This window comes from Drosophila suzukii, chromosome 3 (genome assembly GCF_043229965.1).
Source record: "Drosophila suzukii chromosome 3, CBGP_Dsuzu_IsoJpt1.0, whole genome shotgun sequence".
NCBI lineage: Eukaryota > Metazoa > Arthropoda > Insecta > Diptera > Drosophilidae > Drosophila > Drosophila suzukii.
Window position 1 is genome coordinate 75,912,196 of NC_092082.1, and position 14,987 is coordinate 75,927,182.

Sequence of the window (14,987 nt, forward strand, 5' to 3'; positions counted from 1 at the left end):
ATTTGAGTTTGTTATTCACCTTTAGGTTTGCAAAAAAATGTGGAACGCTTCACGATTTTGCGTGTCATCCTTGCGCAGGGGCCATGCTAATCTTCTCTGTATCGTTCCAATTTTAGTATATGTTCTGCCGAAGCAAGAACGATTTCGTATGAAAAAATGTTGTATATATACTACCTCAATTCAGAAAAAGCACTTGGGAATTATAAAAAGTACGTGACTCCTAGCGACCTCTGGCGGTGGTGTTTCATGATGTTCCCAAATTAACCGAGTGGCGCTTTTTTCTACTCTTGATTTACATACATATATGTAGAACTAATGTAATGTAGAATAACTACCTTGCAGTTCCAGAATTCAGCACTGGCACAAAATCATTTCTCTGTCGACTGCAGTGATTCAGTGCTTAAAAAGCGATGAATGGTAATACAGTGTAGAAATCGCGTTTATAAAGGTTTAAGCTAATTTCAAATATAATATTTAAATAGTATTATCATTTACAATAAAACAAATGATGTCTGGTATTGTGTCTAAAAATATACGTTTTATCATACAACTTTAATGTAGGAAAGTGAATCCTCCTATTATATTGTTTTAATTATAAATTATATATTATAAAAAGAATATTGAGTGTTTAAGGAACAAAAAAAATGTGGAACGCTTCACGATTTTGCGTGTCATCCTTGCGCAGGGGCCATGCTAATCTTCTCTGTATCGTTCCAATTTTAGTATATGTTCTGCCGAAGCAAGAACGAAGTTTAAGGGAGTTTCGTCCCTATTTATATTGTATCCTTGCAGAAAAAGCACTTGGGAATTTTAAGGATGTGCAGGACGTTCGGGGTGGCTTCATCTTAAGGGTTCCTTTGAGTACCTGCCTTACAAATAATGTTTTAGAATTGTTGATTGGGTACAAAATAAGAAAAACAATAAGTGAAAGTCTTTCTTTCTTTGTTGAAAACACAGTTCGTTTTATTTGACTACAATAAATTGATAGTTTTAAATATAGAGGCACGACTAAGAGAGTTTTGTTTCATTTTGGTTAGGGACCAAAGAAAGTATACACATAACAAATACAAAAGGCTTTAAGTGCGATTGGTAAAAAAGTGTTAGGTTGTTCTTGAGTTGATTGTGCTGTAATGAGACTCCGCATTCGCATGACTCCGGTTTCACTACTCGTGCCGTATTTCAGGCTGCAAGTCGAACCAAGTATTCAAGCCAGCTGGTGTTGTAATCTCGGCATCGTCCAGAGGTATTTTCAGCTGAAAGGAAATGACATAAAAAGATATTGTTAGCAAGGAGCAAAAAAATGTGGAACGCTTCACGATTTTGCGTGTCATCCTTGCGCAGGGGCCATGCTAATCTTCTCTGTATCGTTCCAATTTTAGTATATGTTCTGCCGAAGCAAGAACGAAGTTCAAGTGAGTTTCTTCCCTATTTATACTGCATCCTTGCAGAATAAGCACTTGGGAATTATAAGGATGTGCAGGATGTTTGGGGTGGCTTAATTTTAGGGGTTGCTTTCGAGTACCTACCATGCCTATGATGGGACTGCCGCCGGATAAAAATCCCTTTTGTGTGCACACCGTCACCTCGAGTTCCGTCTGCCTGAGTTCGGCAATGGAAATCAGGTACTCAAAGGATGCATCGTAAACAGGATTGCAATTGTCCTTAATCACACCCGTCTTTCGCTTGGACTCCTTGCTTCGACCAGGCAGCAGATACAGTTTCACATACGGATCGGGTATGTTGCTGGGATCACGTAGTGGTATCTTCTGGATCTTGTGAATGGTCACGTCCAGTTTCTGACGCTGGGCACTGTACCGGATCGACAACTGCATCCGTCCAAGGCCATGTTCACCCGGCGATGAGGTGGAGTCCGGGAAGCGATGGGTCAGCACGGATGCGGCCAGCTCGCTGATGGGCTTCTCGCTGGAGGTGGAGGCCGACATGGCCGGGGAGATTTTCGTAACCACTGCAGGATCCTCCTCACTGATGGGCGACTCGGTGGACAAACGCTTGCTGGATGTCTGAGACTCCTAAAGGCAATGAAAAATAAAAACTTGTAACAACAACAACAACAGTATCTAATCTTTATAGTTATAAATAACATTTTTAAAGAATAAATATTATGTTCATTATAAGATTTAAGAACGAAAAAAAAGATTAGCTTAAGAAAAAAAAGAATCTTCGATTCTCCCCGACGGGGAATTGAACCCCGGTCTCCCGCGTGACAGGCGGGGATACTAACCACTATACTATCGAGGACGTTGAACTGCGTCGGGCAAACATTCTTGATTAAAATGGGCCTTGACAAAAAACTACTTTTCATGAGAGTGCAGATAGGGTGGGGTATAATATGAGGAAAGCATTTAATCAAATCTTCTTAGTATAATTTAAATTTGGATTTTCCCTTATAGACACCTATTTTGAAATCTCAAAAACCTATTTGTGATGATAGAAAATTATTATCACTAAAATTTTTATAAATGGTTTTAATTTTTAATGCTGTTTGAATTTATTACATACTAATAGAGGAATCTAGCCCACCTTAAATGCTGGAGGTGCCACTACAGCCACATCTGGTGTTTTTACAGAACTGCTGCGCGTGAGAGCCGCCACTTGTTCCAAGGCATCCGACTCCTTATCGATTTCACCAGGCTTAAGGATCCGGAGTGAAAGCGACATATAGAGCTTCGATTCCGGACCAGATTTCTGAAGTTGGAAAGGCTGCTGGATAACCTCCATGTTGAATTGCTTGAGCAGAGTGCTCAGGGTGTAGGTGTATTGGCCGATATCGTTTCCGGTCTTCTGGTCGTAGATCTTGATGTTCAGACTCTCGTTGTCGGGATTGCTGACCAGGAAGGTGAAGCCCTGCTCCCAAACCGGAGAATCATCACGCATTATCATGGCCGTCTGCTGTTTCTGTTTGTTGACACTGCAAACCAGGTAGGGATCTGGTTTGGAGCTAGATCTAGCTTGCTGGGAGTGGAAAATTGTGAATTTATGATCAGTACTTTAATTAATTTTTGTATAAACTCACCTTCAAATGCCTGGCGGAATCGATGAAAACACTGAGAACCGCCGAGCTCATGGAGGTCACGCGTAGGAGCTGAGTTTCCAGTAAGATCTGTTGGAGATCATTGGGATCGGCAGTGAGTTTGTACCATTGCAGGCGGACATGTAGAAGTCCATGCTTGGCATCTTCCAGGGTGAGCCACTGTGGAATAAATTCAATAAATTAGATGATAATAATTGAGATTTATAAGTTTACTTACACTATCCACAACGCCTTTCTTAATAACGCTGGCAATATCGATGCTGGCTCTGTTTTGGGAGGTTAAAATATTAAATTAGTTTATGGTAAAGTTCATTTTAAATCAAGGAAAATAAAACCATGGTTAAATTGTTAGGGGGCCCCCTTAAAATCAAGCCGTTTCAGGGTATCTATTTCTGAGTTCTTGATTGTGGGTGGGGGTGGGAGTTCTTGGGGCTTAATTGTGTCCGATTTTTTTGTGGGGGCGTGTTCGTTCGTGTTCAATCAATCAATCAAATAGATGGTTGCCTAACCTGCCGAGCGACTCGTCATCACTAGTACGGTCCCAGTCAAAAAGTCTGAGCACGAGTATGGCATGCTGCGAGACCTCGACCACAGCCTGCTCCATTCATATTCATCGTTCGAACCAAAAGCAGGGTAAAAGACATTTTCGCATTATTAATGGTTAGTTGCGGCGCAAAATCTACAAAAACTACGGTCTCGTTAAGGGGTTTTTTTTTTTATTTACAGGGTCTGATCTAACTACAAAAATTGTCATTGACATGCTGGTGGTTCTTGTTTCAGTGTGTCGTATCTGTGATTCAAAGTGCTCCAGCATCTGCTTGTGGTTCAAAAACAGGTGTCAAAGGGCATGCAAATTAGTTCTCTTGGGTTGAGTAGTGGCAGCTTATGTCGGTTTTGCGAAAGTGGTGAGAAATTCTTAGGAACTAGAAATACTTGAGCAATAAATAACAAAAATACTACCAAAAATTACAAAATAACTTTATAAAGTAAAGTAATTTGAAAATGCTATTCAATAATATATTTATAAATTGGATATCTATTTTTTGTATAGGGCACAGTTTTAGTACATTTCAAGAATCTATTAAGCTATGCTACGTTTTTCTTAAATGATACACAAATGAAATTGTATTTGTTTTCAGTTTGAACCAAATTATTTGGGTCAGAAATTCGGATTTCTCATCACTTCGCTGTGTTTTTTCAGTGCTTGTTAGTAAACGTATTCAGAAGGTAAATAAAAATCAAGAAACACGAAAAACTAAGAGAGAACAAACAAACGGATTGTGAATGCAATTTCATGCGGCAATACAACCTGCCCAATACATCATCGCTCTGTACACCTGGCATTGTCTGATCATAGTCCCACAAAGAAAACCCAATATAGTGGCCTATGGTAGTGAAAATACACGCCTAGAAAAACAAATGTGTGAGTGTTTTTTTTGGGGTGGTAGAGTAGGGTTGAGTAGAGAAAAGAGTACTTAATCCATAGAGCAGAGCGAAACGGAACATAAAAAACCAAGCCTGTCAACTTTCAGTTTCGGCAGCATCATGCAAAAAGAGCTCTCAATTCAATCGGCAAACACATTACTCACTGGGTTTCAAATGGGGGGGGTGCAGTTTCTGTGGGGTTGCTTGTGCTAACTCAAATAAAGTTAAATGAAAACATTGCTTACCTGCCAAGGTTCTCGTCTTTCTTCGATTCATCCGAGTCCTTCAATTGAATCTCGACAAATTGACCCATTTCAATAAAAACAGTTGCCTGCGTTCAGGCGCCAAACAAAGTAATCGAGTGATAAAAGAATGATAAAATCAAAATGGAAATAACAGAAGGGCAAAACAACGAACTATGCAAGAAATCGGTGGTCTTGTGTTGGGTATTGTATCATGCAGCAATCGATTGACAACATTAGCAGACTACAAAAAGCAACGCAACAAGCTCAGGGGATCTCGGGATCCCCAAGGGAACATCTCACGGAATACGTACCTCACACCAATAGTCCCACTTGGGATTCACGTTATTGTCTATAATCTGGGTCTTGAACTCCTGGGCACCCACATTGATGATGGCATAGGGATCGGACTTGCCCTTGCCCAGCACACTGATGTCCTTCTTCATCAGGTCCTTGGCCTCAACCACATGAATGCGCAGAATGCCCTGAAAAGGTATTATATTATATATATATCCCCAGTTCCCATTGCTTTTATAACCCACCTCTGGTTCGGGCATCTTAAGAGCCACTGCCGACACCTCTTCGCTCAACGAAATGGGCAATTTATTGGGCAACACCATCACATTGCCAATCTGCTCCACAATGATTCTTCTCAGCAAATCACTTAGACCCGGCATGTCCATGAAATCAATCACTCCAACCAAATTAAAATCAATATTGGGATTGTTTAGGAAGAAGATCTGAAGACCGCCCACCAGGGGCATCGATCGGATCAGGGGCTTCATCACCACTCGAACCCAACCATGGATCTGGAAGTCCTTGATACCACCCTTCATACCACCCAAATAGAAATTGATGTCGCAGTCGCTGGCATAAAACAGATCCAGATCCATGATGATCTCGTTACGATCCACGTTCTTATCGTAGATCTTAACACCCCCAATGCGAGGTGGTATGGTGCCCAGGATAATGCGATCGAAACGGAATCCGTTCATCTTATAGTTGGCCAGTGCTAATGCCACATTGGGTTCGATGGTTTCCTTTACCAAAGTGCGAGCAAAGTGATTGGCATTGGGCCACACTTGCTTGAGTATCTGAAAAAGGAAAAAAAACAAGGTATTATATAGTAAATGATCATTACATATGAGCAAATTAAATAGAACATATAATATATAATAATTGGGAAAGAAAAAAAATACCAAACAGTGAGTTTCATGCATTTTGTTATAAAATGTTCTTAGGTTTTGATTATATTATTTTACTTATCAAGGAAGTTAGGAACTCATGACTCAAGTGAGTTTATTTTATATATGGTCATTTTTCTAGAAAATATTTTTAGATAAGAAATTTAGTTGAAAGGAAATACATTTTGAAGTCATGCATAGTAATACCGAAATATTTTTGGAAAGTCCCATGTTAGATTTAAATGGAATTTAAATTTAAAACTTATGATTATGATTATTATACTTAGTTTTTAAGAGTACTCAGTTGTTATTCATAATATGTTTTGTTACCTTGTTTAGCCACTCGCAACGCTCCACGTCAGGAAAGTAGACCCAGGCGGGCAGCTCATCGATTCTGGCCAGGATCACATCCTTTTCGGAGGCGAGGGCCGAGGCCTTGGCAATGTCCCGCTTCTTCTCCGACGTCTTGGCCAACTGATCCCGAGCCACCGAGAGGATAACAGGAGCTATCAGCCAGGCCACCGACCAGCCCATGTAGCCTACCAGATAGATGGAACCCACAATGGCCACCTTCTTGCCCAGCGTGTAGAAGACGGAGAAAATGCTGTTATCATCAACAGCGGATTTGGTGGTTGCCACTTCTGCGTTTCCGTTTCCTGTCTGAGTGGGCGTGCCATTGCCGGTGGGCGTGGCAGGTGCCACCACTGGGGTTTCGCTCATCTTTTTGGCCTCCACCAGGGGCACAAAGGGCTCGGTCTCCGTGGGATCGGGTGGGTTGGTGAACTCCGCCAAGGGCACCGACTGCGTGTTATCGCTAAAAGAGGTGAATATACAGAATTATAAGCATCTTTACCAGATATTTCCGATTGTAAAGCTCTCGACAGCTGACTCATTAGCGTTTGCCGGCCAAGATGCCGGCGTCGAACTCAATGCTCATGATAATGATGATGTCATACTAGTATATTGTGCTATTAGCTAGAAATGTGATCTTGGAATGCCTCACTGGGTCTATACACTCCATATACTCTCTACAAATTATAGTACACAAAACGCTTACAAACACCTTGTTTGTTTACGTAGCTTAATTTTTCATTTCTCTAATAGAGTCTCGCATTGCTCATACGGCATGTGGGTGGGGTAAATTGACACAATTTTACGAGTATTCTGCTGCTGCTCACCACCCACCGAGTTACCTGTTGAGTGGATACACAAAATAGCTTTCGTTTCCCTCAAGGGTAGCTCCACTTTTCAGTGAAGTTGGTGAAGAAGTAAAGAAATCATAAGGGTATCGAGTAACCTGATAAGCTTTGTATAAGAAAACTTTTGTAGTTTAATTCTTTTAAAGAAAATTTTGAAAATGTTGAATGCATCAAGTTAAATAAATTTAAAAAGATTTAGTAGCCAGCCATTTGAAACTTGAAATGGCTTATGATACCATGCTTTCAACAAACTTTTGAAGCCACTAATTTAATTTACCTACTTTCATAATGTATTTTCCAAAACTTTGCAAAGTTTTCAAAGTGTATTTTTCATTTCCATCAAACTTTTCTTTTATTTCAACGTCTCTTTTAATTATTCAGCCCTTAGCAGCTGTTGACTTTTCAAATTTCCCAGAATATTTCTCATTGTTTACCTTTCTTTTTTTATTTTTTATGCGGTGGCTTTGGGGACTCATTATAATATAGCCATAATATTCTTTCTGCAGCACATACAAATTTTATGTGGTAACCTTGACTCGGATAATCGGACAAAACCAAAGTTTTCAAGAGATTTACAACCTCAGCATTTTACGCTTTGTTTGCTGTTAACAACAAAGGAGCCCTGAAATTTTCGCTAAGCTGAGTTCTTCGAGTGGCAAAATGGGGGGTTTTCCATTTCCTCGCTGACAAGGAGGGTTTCCCTCTCCGGTTACGAGCTTTGCTAATTCAACTTTAACTGCTGGGGAATTGTTACATTATTCTGTTTCGGTTCTGAGCTGCTGGGCACCTGTTGAATTGCCAACCAACCTCCCTGCCCCAAAAAAGGCATCCAAAATATACACCATCTATAGTATAGCTTGTGGAGAGTGAGAGGAAAACCCGAATTCGAGAGAGGGTCTTAATTCTAGACGGGCTGCCAAAGCTTGTCTGCCTTCAAAATGATGGGGAGACTACTACTTCCCATTGCCAAGAACTTGAACTGAGCTGTGTTTTTATTTTTGTTTTGCTCAAACATACATTTTTTTTTTGCTGTTCAGGTTCCTTGGCGATGACGTAGTCGCGATATGTGGCTGTTAATATGGTTACTTTATATGTGCGGAATTCGTGAGTGACTTTTGTCGTGTAATATGCTTAAATAAATGATAAATAAACAATTTAATTGTTGCATCACCTCATCGTTTTGGGTTCTGTTGTCACTTGTGTTCTGTGTATGCAGAGTGTGGTTTATTTATGATTTTCGAGGCTCGGAGAAATTTATGTGCATCTGAAATAAAGAGTCGGTGCTCGATTATAATGGCAGGCATCAAGATGGTTTCATTCCATGAATAAATTAAGAATGATTTAAGGGGTCACATTCAGTCGTTTTTTATGACACTCGGTATTTAATTAAAATGTTTTATAATTTATATCGGCCTTTTCGGACTTTTACTTTTCTATAAATAGATACATTTTTCACTTTGCATTTGTTTATTGGCTTCTATTAGATAAACATTTTATGAAAATATTTGCAGCCTTTGCAATTATTTGAAAATTATGCATTTGTTTGTACGTATTTAGATAGCACGTCGTAGCTAAAATTCCTTTCATTTAATATTCACACACAAAAACCACAACGAACGGAAAGCCAACTAAATACGTATTTGCATATATATCGAGGGGCGAATATAGCTCAGGGCGCCGAGAATGTTTTCTGTATATTTTTATCAAGTTCTATTTTCCGCCAGTAAACAAATGGTATTTTTTAAAAAACACAACCGCATTTCGATTCCGTATCAAACCAGGCATAATAAACAGATTATACGCACCGAGAGCACGAAACAAATTCTTTATAGACCTGATTACTTCACTTGGTTTGCGATTCTTTCGAATTCCTGTAACAACCGGAGCGAATTCAGCGACTTTTCATTGTGAGCGGCGTTTCGGAACTAAATTGAATTGAATTCAATTCGCGGAGCATCTCAGCCACTAGAAGAAGTCTCCCGAGTCGGGGGCTTTGAGTTAAAGCTCCCCGATTTGAGTGGAAGCTATAGTGCCGCAGCAGCCATGGGAGCAGCAGCACTGCGGGATTCTTGGCGCCATGGTCTCCCATCAGAGCCTCCTGGACGGGGCACTACCCAGCAAGGTTGCTCTCGTGAAAAAGTCTCCTTTGTTCTACAATTAATTTGAATATTAATGAAGAACTTAAGCTCACACCCGGTGTGAGGATAACATTTGCTTTTGTTCAGTCCCAGTCTAGCGAAACTTTAGCCACAGGTACTTTTTGATTGACAACTTGAATATTAAAGTGGGGAGTTATAAGTTATACAAGAGGATTGTTAAAAGTTGTCAAACTAAAATCCTGCATGTGCAAATGGCTTGACAAATAATGGTATTAAAATACTGGAATATTAAAATATATATTTAATATAGTTTTTGAAAATATCTTCTGATTTACAAGTTTTGAAACATATAATATGATAAGTTATGAAATAATACTTTTTAAATATTATTGAGTATATTTTTTTTGGTATCCATGAATACATAGTTCTAAGATTTGTTATTCTGAATCTATTAAAATGTTATAATATAATATAATATAGTACCCACACAAATATGATGGTAAATTTTCAAATGTCCTCAACAGTCTAATAAAAAGTGCTGTTTTAAAATTTTTTACTTAGGAATTTGTTGACCAGTGTAATTGGTCTGATTGTCCTTGGTCCAGGGACCAAGTATAATATATTGTATAATAACCATACATATATGATGGTCAGTTAATTAATTTTGAAATGTTTTTATAAAGAACTAATTTGTTGAGTTCAATATTAAAATACTCGTTATTTGATGGAATTTGTAAATATTCTTGTATATTTTTTTCATCCACTAGAACTGGTTGACCAGTGTAATTGGACTGATTGTCCTTGGTCCTGGGACCTAGTATATATTTTATAAGAACCATATATGAAGGTCTGTTAAAAAAAATTTTAAATATTTAAAAAAAAACTGATTTGTGGAGTTCAAAATAAACGAAATTAGATAGAATATGTATATGTTTTTGTACATTCTTTCATTCGCTAGAACCTGTTGGCCTGTGTAATTGGACTGATTGTCCTTGGTCCTGGGTCAAGTGGTAATTGTTGCTGTTAGGCTCCTGCTTTTTTCTGGCTGACTCACTTGCAAAACGAGATAAAATCTAGGCTGTGTTGGGTAATTAGCGAAACAGTTTGGGAGCCACAGCAGGATGACGCACACGGGCGTAATAAACCCTGCGAAGTGTGCAGCCATGAATAAGGATTAAGCGGCGTTTTTTCAAGCTCTGTTTGTTTGCTTGTTTGCTGGCTAACTGGCTTGTTGCTCGATCTCTCTCTGTTTTTCATAAATACCAAATGGCTGCGGAACACATGGCGTATGTGTAATAATCATGGCATATGCATTTTTAATGCTTCGATGTGAAATGTGAAATCGAAAGGTAAACCAAGCGAGAGAGAGAAAAGGCGGCGGCGGCGGAAGTGCACCACGAAAAAGCGCAAATCAAAAGCAAACAAAGTCTGTCCTGGAAAGAAGGACGTACTTGAACATGGCCTTCAACACTCACGCACACACATTCGCAGTCAAACAACCCAGCCACCCACTCACTCACACTCTCCCACGCACACAAATGCACACATTGTCTGGCTGCAGGACATGCAGGAGAGCAGAAGAACTCCGCTGAAGGACGAAGGACGAAGCTGGCAGGCAAATGGAGCCAGCGGATGTCGGATGTGGATGTTGATGTAGATGTCCCCGTGTCACAACCACTCACGGAGAAAATTTATTCGCGAAATACTGCCAATTTCCTCTGACTAAAATAGCACCTTCCTCTGCTTAGGGGATCTAATAATAACTTATTGATGTTTTATAGGACACAAAATTATTAATACCATCTCAACAGATAACTTAAGAACAGCAAATTCTCTTTAATAATAATACGTTCTTTAAGTTCCTTCTTCCTCTGCCATATTATGCTGATTTACCTTTTATAAAAATATCATATTGAATTATTAATATATATACCTTCAATACATATTATTTAAGAACAGCAAATACTCTTTAATAATAATATTTTCTCTGTGTCTAGAAGGTAATCAAGTAAGGATCAGCAAAAGTAAGATCCTCTTTCCTATGTAATAGTATTCTTATTTTCGGGAAGTACTATAATGTATATATAATTATGAATTGAAGATTATTTATACTATTTTTAACAATTATTTAAAACCACTTAGTTAAAACTCTTTCTGTCTGTGTAGATGGTAATCAAGTTGGGATCAGCGGAAGTAAGTTCCTCCTTTCCGGTGAAACAAACGTACTCACATACGTTTTCCCGATTAATGACACAATAAAGCCTCAGGGAAATTCCGAGAATTTTCCCAGGCACATCCTGCATCCTTTTGAATTAAGAAACATTCATATGCACGTGCCCTCGTTTAATTGCCTCTTAAATATTTTATACTACCTGCTTTGATTTCCCCCTAAATTCATGTAGGTTCCTTTGAGGTTTTTCAACTTTGAACCCACTAGGGGGGCGGAGGGGGCGTGGCAGACATTTGGGCGGTCTGGTAATAAAACTTTCCCACCCATCAACGTGCCATAAAACTTAATTCAGAACTAAACTGTGACAATTCCCTGGGCGTAATCGAGGTCACACGATGACGGCGCCTTGACTTTATTGAACGAACAATGTAAACAAATTGGGAATATTCTTTTTTGTACTGTTTAGCTTTCGTGTAGCATCGCTGGCTATTGCAAGAAAATTGCGTCACATCGCCTTTGATTTATGGTGCGGCTCCAGTCGAGCAAAACGATGAAAACCAGGGAGACCTGGCCCAACTGAAGGTAACTTTGATGTGTAGCAGGTCAGGCATTCAGACACGGAAAAAATATCTTACTACATATATAATTTTGTTCAGAAATTTAATTTTAAATTATTAGATATGACATTTTTTTGGCCTTGGCCTTGGCATTTTTTCAAATGCTAACTTATAGAGATAATTTCTTTCCTTAAATCTTTAATTTACTTATATTACTTTCATTTAAACTACATTGTAGATTTATTTAGACTTACTTCATCTTGATTTTATCTGTGTATCGGTAGCAACATTGATTGCAGGCCAATGTCTAAGATACATTGAAGCAAACATTAAATGAGGTCAGAATTGAATTAGAGCCAAGGGGTGATGGTGATTGGAGCTTCCGCAGCTGGAAATTCAATCAGAAACACTCAATTTAGACCCGCTTTAATATACATAGCTTCTTTTTATGCAGTACTTTTAAGCGATTTTTCCGTAAAACATTCAAATCACTCGTGCGGAATTGAGGTGGGCACGTTTTAGCCATTCCAGTGTTAAGGTAAATTTCTTCACAAAGCCAAATGTTTGGGACCTTCCTGAAGGCCTTAAAGCATGCTTTTGCCCGGCATGTCAAACTTTCCTTTTGACTACGTTTGCTTAGCCAAAAAGGAGCTTTAGCCAAGTTGTTATATGCAGATGATGTTAACGTAAAACGGCCTCGGGGATGCATATACGAAATAACCGACATGGGAGTCGGGCAAATGAAAGTTTCTTCCATTAAAGTCTCCTCCATTCAAGGCATTTTGTTCAACGACACATGTGTTTCTGCCCGTAATCCCAATTATAGGGCTTTAATATCGGTCGAAACGAAGGCTGACATCAACAGCACTGACCAGTATCTAAGTACAAGGGGAATGCCATTTGCCTTATGAATTAAACACAACATTGTTTCTATTTTTTGTCGACTGGTTATTGCCCCGAAATGCCGACAGTCCTCGCTCTAATGCCAAACTGAGGAACACGCACGGAAACCGTTGATTGCGGCAATAAAAAGAAAAAAAACGGAAGCCTAAAAAGGCAGCCGATTATTAATGAGGCTTATGGGGGGTCAAAGGATACAATGTCAAGGATTCTTTGAGGAAAAACTGGCTATGGGTAACTAGTTTTGAAAATACAACTTCCTTTGTAGGACTTGCAAATCATGGCTCATAAAATTAAGCCATCATAGACTTTGTAGGATTGTAAATTAATTAAGAAATGGTAAAACGTACACAGAGAAAACTATCTAAGAACTTGGTTCTTAAATTGAGAACATTGTTCTTGAATTGAGAACATTCGTTCTTAAAAACCGTGTAAGTACATTTTGGTATCAATATAAGAACGAAATGGTGAGAAGAGAAGTGTTAAATTGAGTTTACTTAATAGCTTTTTGATAAGAATACACTAGGGACTGAACTAATAGTTTATTTGTACATACAATGTATTTAAATACCGCCAATTCAACTTGATTCGAGCAAAATAAAAACATTTTCAACTTAAAAAAAACGTTCTACTTTTAAAAACATTTTCAACTCAGATAAGAACGTCAGAATTTTCCCTGTGTAGCTTTTAACAAACCAGATAAAGAAACATCTTTTAAAACAACGTTTATAATAAAGTATTCAAATTTGAAAGGTAGATTTAGATAATCTCTTTTTAGCTAACAACTGGTAACAACAAATGTCTTGTCATAAAGTGAACTACAAATCATGAGAATTAAACTGAAGTGCCATTCCTGCACAACTATTCGTTTAATTTAAGCACTTTCATGCGGGTGACAGAATAAAACCGCACTTTTAGCTCAAACATGCAGTGTTAATACACATTTCTAATTAAAATATTTGTTTAATTATACGGGCAGGATAATGGTGAGCTAGTTGAAGCTTGAACACGCCAGCCCCGTTCCCCCGAGAATATATAAAACGTTCCACTTTGGGGGAGCAACTTAACCTAAACGCAAATCCTAAACTTTTTCCCTCGCCTCACTCGTCACCAGCTGCAAGGATATCCTTATCCGTGTGCGTGTTTGCTTGTGTTTGTGAGGGGCTAACCACAGCCACAGGACCAAGAGACGCCTTAATGTGTCCACATTTTAATTACCCTTGATGTCGAGTGCGAAAGGCTGGAACCGAAAAATAAAGGATAAACAGCAAAAACAACGGAGGAGCGAAAAAAAATGTGGCAGGCTTCATGGAAACGCGCTGGCTTTCATAAATATTTCAAATGCCTACCAAAGCCAACCCCTTCTTTTCTGACAGCTCTTTCTGTCACTTGACACAGCGTTTTATACTGTTTTTCTTTTACTTTTTGCAACTTTTCCTGGGACAACGCCGCGTATGTGTAATTTACATGCTCCATGTTGAATGAAACCGATGGGCGAGTCTCTAGAGTCGCGATAAGAGCCAAACCTTTTCGCAGGTGGACTTGGGGAAGTCGCCACTTAAGACTTTTGCATTTTTAATGCCACACGCAAAAAAAGGTGTTGTTTGGAAACTTTAATGGAGAAATACAAAGTAATGCGTTTCTATAAAGAAGAAATTTGTATTTCTGCTTCTTTTAATAAAAATAAACACACACAAATTCTTAATTTTCACATTTGTTCTTATTAAATTTACTGGATTTTTAATAGTTACTAAATTATATAGTCTTATTAACATTTAATTCTTGATTTTTACATTTACTTTTGTTTAATTCACTTATTTCTAATAGTTTCTTTATCTGGAAAGGCCTATTAATTAGATTTCCTTTCAGATCTTCATTTCCATCTTGGCTTAACAATGTTACACTTGTTAAACAACCATTAAAAGCACTTAAAAATGTTTTCATTTTTGATAGCCTTAGCCTTTGTCCAGTTTGAGAGTCACTTGCCTTTTTTTGCTAACGATGTCAATGGGTTACCAAAAATAAAATTCAATTGTTCAGCCTGTTTGTAGTTCCGTTTGCTTCCTTTTATTGCGTTTTTTTGGCCCGGCACTCAAGTTGCTGTATTGATTCGGAAAAGTCGCGCGCGAATTTCCTTCGCAGCACTTTGGAAAAACCTG

At 38.6% G+C, this 14,987-nt stretch overlaps 1 protein-coding gene and 4 non-coding genes across 8 annotated transcripts; all 5 read right to left on the reverse strand.

The window, feature by feature from the left end:
- Positions 1 to 33: 33 nt before the first annotated feature.
- On the reverse strand, positions 34 to 140 carry LOC118877854 (U6 spliceosomal RNA). Its single transcript, XR_005014508.1, has one exon. It is a non-coding gene; the product is annotated as a U6 spliceosomal RNA (small nuclear RNA).
- Positions 141 to 640: 500 nt separating this feature from the next.
- On the reverse strand, positions 641 to 747 carry LOC118877853 (U6 spliceosomal RNA). The gene has a single exon (XR_005014507.1). It is a non-coding gene; the product is annotated as a U6 spliceosomal RNA (small nuclear RNA).
- A 186-nt stretch (positions 748 to 933) lies between these two features.
- On the reverse strand, positions 934 to 9,058 carry Esyt2 (extended synaptotagmin-like protein 2). 4 transcript variants are annotated; one of them, XM_065865812.2, is made up of 11 exons: positions 8,908 to 9,058; positions 8,274 to 8,366; positions 6,234 to 6,717; positions 5,262 to 5,813; positions 5,034 to 5,204; positions 3,562 to 3,647; positions 3,270 to 3,318; positions 3,035 to 3,211; positions 2,542 to 2,973; positions 1,527 to 2,030; positions 934 to 1,253 (listed from the first exon to the last, which is right to left on the reverse strand). In XM_065865812.2, exons 2-11 carry the CDS (start codon positions 8,276 to 8,278, stop codon positions 1,164 to 1,166), a joined length of 2,550 nt encoding a protein of 849 aa, XP_065721884.2. In that variant the 5' UTR covers positions 8,279 to 8,366; positions 8,908 to 9,058; the 3' UTR covers positions 934 to 1,163. The 4 variants fall into 4 exon arrangements, with proteins under 4 accessions (XP_065721884.2, XP_065721883.2, XP_036673982.3 ...); XM_065865811.2 differs by lacking the exon at positions 3,562 to 3,647 and adding an exon at positions 4,362 to 4,459; XM_036818087.3 differs by lacking the exon at positions 3,562 to 3,647 and adding an exon at positions 4,723 to 4,808.
- Positions 1,297 to 1,403, reverse strand: LOC118877852 (U6 spliceosomal RNA). Its single transcript, XR_005014506.1, has one exon. It is a non-coding gene; the product is annotated as a U6 spliceosomal RNA (small nuclear RNA).
- Positions 2,188 to 2,259, reverse strand: TRNAD-GUC (transfer RNA aspartic acid (anticodon GUC)). Its single transcript has one exon. It is a non-coding gene; the product is annotated as a tRNA-Asp (tRNA).
- Positions 9,059 to 14,987: the final 5,929 nt, after the last annotated feature.

Excerpts from the sequence above, each read along its gene's own strand:
- Esyt2 (XM_065865811.2), bottom strand. Across the intron at positions 4,460-5,033 it reads AGTGGGACTATTGGTGTGAG|GCGTGTATTTTCACTACCAT; the intron begins GTACGTATTCCG and ends TTGTTTTTCTAG. Across the intron at positions 2,031-2,541 it reads TGGCACCTCCAGCATTTAAG|GAGTCTCAGACATCCAGCAA; the intron begins GTGGGCTAGATT and ends CATTGCCTTTAG.